The following is a 2,500-nucleotide window of genomic DNA, read 5'->3' as shown; positions in this document are numbered from 1 at the left end:
ATCAAATGCAAATGAGATTTCCGGAGGTAGGGGGTTTACCAGGCTAACTGAATAATATGACTGGACTGAATGTGCAAAAAGAATGAAATGAAAAAAAGTTAACAAAGTCACTGCCGTGTTTGAATATTGAACATTGTGAATAATTTCACTGCACTGCCAGTGTCAGAGCGGCTATTTCACGCCACACCAGAAGACGATTGCGTTCATATACACGAGTACATTGTATATTATATTCCTAAATTTGAATCGTGTTTTTTTGTGAGAATGAACGTTTGGAGGTTTGTTCGGAATTACCAAACGAACGTCTGATGCCTAAACAGAGTCATTCGGGCCAGCCCTGACACAAACACACAAATAGAGTTGTTGGGGTACATTGGCACAGCTTGTTTATAGGTGCTTATTTTTCCGATGTGAGGAGGCAGGCATTCTTTAAATCGACTCTGATTGTTTTTTCATACAAACCATGTGTGTGACTTGTGTTCAAACATGAATTCCCCACCGAGCCAGTCTCTGGCCTAATAGAAGAAAAATGACCCATCTAGTAGGGCTTGTTGTTCGCTGCCTGGTCTCTGATTGGTGCTCAGTAGGGGTGGCTAGGCGTGACACCTATATTACTTGTTGACTTTGGGTTTTGCCACGGGCGCTTTTACCACTCCGAGCGCCGCGTGTCACCCTGGGGTCCCGGTGGCTGTTTTAAAATATACCGCGGTCTTGCAGGTACAAGTACAATTTTGAGGTATTTTACTTGAGTATTTCCAATTTCCAATACTTTGACTTCTACTCCACTACATCTCAGAGGCAAATATTGTACTTTTACTCCACTACAATTATTTGAAAACTTGAGTTACTAGTTACTTTGCAGATATAGATTATTACATTATAAAACATACATTACCACTTTAGCCCTATTTCATACCTAGGCTATTTGAAAATAGCCGATCTACAAGCTCACAACTGTGTGAGTTTGTAGATCTGCTATTTTCAAACACCTTAGTACTTTTACTTTTGGTACTTTTAGTACATTTTTATTTTGGGACATTCACTTGTATCAGAGTACTTCTACATTGCAGTATTGATACTTTTACTTAAGTAAAACATTTGATTACTTTTTCCACCACTGCCCGTTTGGCATCCTTGACACGTAGTTAGCAGGAATTATGAGGTACATTCAGCGTTTGTTAATAACCGGTTCCCTCTCTCTGTTGCCCCTCCCCTCCCCTCCCTCCCTCCCTTCCCCTCTCTGTCTCCTCCCTGTCTTCCAGGCTGACCAACTAACAGAAGAGCAGATTGCTGGTAAGGTGACACTCTTCCAACATTGTTCCCTATTGATCTACGCACCGTAAACGTGTTTGCGAGTCAACTTATATTACACCAGTGATATGCACGAGGTGTATACAATTTACAATGCAGGCATTTAGCAGACGCTCTTTATCCAGAGCGGCTTACAGTAAGCAAGGTAAACATCAAATGCATAGAGACAGTGTAGGGCCTCAGTAATCTAGGATCCTATAGGTAAACCAAGAACCTAACAACATTCTAAACGGTATAATATTAACAAAAACAAATAATCTGTACATTGAAACTGTACAAACTATTGGATTCCAGGTCAACAATGAACCTGGCATCTGTCTAAATAACATGCTATCTAAATCATTGGTTCTCAAAGTGGGGTCCGGGGACCCCAGGGGGTCCGTGGGGGGGTTCCAGGGGGTCCTCGGCAAAATGTGTTAATATAGCGTCACGATAATTTTAACCACTTTAACCTTTTATACTTTGGCTATTAAAAAAATAGCAGATACACAAGCTCATAGCGCGGCACCGAGTGCCGCGCTATGATCTTGTAGATCTGCTATTTTTGAAAAATCGTGAAAATGTGTGCAAACCTTTGAATATATATTTTTCAAAGCGAACATTTGTAACTGAAATCTTTGCTCCTGGGGGGTTCCCTGGAACAAAACATTTTGAGATGGGGGGTCCGCGGCCAAATACACATCACTTTGGGGGTGCTCGACGTGAAAAAGTTTGAGAACCACTGATCTAAATGACACACACCACATATTATACGTACGTCGTACACTTGTGAACTGATCCCCTCCCCCCCCCCCCCCCCACACCCCTCCTCTTTTCCTTCCTCTCTTTTCCTGCTCCTCCTTTTTGCTCCGGTCGGTCTCATCAGAGTTCAAGGAGGCCTTCTCCCTGTTCGATAAGGACGGCGACGGCACCATCACCACCAAGGAGCTGGGGACCGTCATGAGGTCGCTGGGTCAGAACCCCACCGAGGCCGAGCTGCAGGACATGATCAACGAGGTGGACGCCGACGGTACGACCGCGCCCCCCCCCCGCCGCCTACATTACACCCAGGGTTTGGGGGGGGGGGTCACTAACTCACTAGTGAACGACAGTGGTGGAAAGTAAACTAAGTACATTTACTCAAGTAGGCTACTGTACTTAAGTACAATTTTGAGGTATTACAAAACATACATTACCCACTTCAGCCCTA

The 2,500-nt window shown here is 43.8% G+C and overlaps 2 protein-coding genes across 2 annotated transcripts in view; one reads left to right on the top strand and one right to left on the bottom strand.

Annotated features, from left to right (window-relative positions):
• Positions 1-2,500, bottom strand: part of ttc7b (tetratricopeptide repeat domain 7B) — a 600,383-nt gene that overhangs the window by 528,915 nt on the left and 68,968 nt on the right. The window lies entirely within an intron of this gene.
• The window catches only part of LOC308075232 (calmodulin-1), a 19,513-nt gene that overhangs the window by 11,722 nt on the left and 5,291 nt on the right, over positions 1-2,500 (top strand). The window contains exons 2-3 of the mRNA XM_080414944.1: positions 1,263-1,293; positions 2,177-2,320. Of these exons, the coding sequence (XP_080271070.1) occupies positions 1,263-1,293; positions 2,177-2,320 (175 nt within the window). The remainder of the gene's footprint in view (positions 1-1,262; positions 1,294-2,176; positions 2,321-2,500) is intronic.

Source organism: Gymnoscopelus braueri, assembly GCF_963280865.1.
Source record: "Gymnoscopelus braueri genome assembly, chromosome: 19".
Taxonomy (NCBI): Eukaryota; Metazoa; Chordata; class Actinopteri; order Myctophiformes; family Myctophidae; genus Gymnoscopelus; species Gymnoscopelus braueri.
This window is presented reverse-complemented; position numbering and strand designations above follow the sequence as displayed.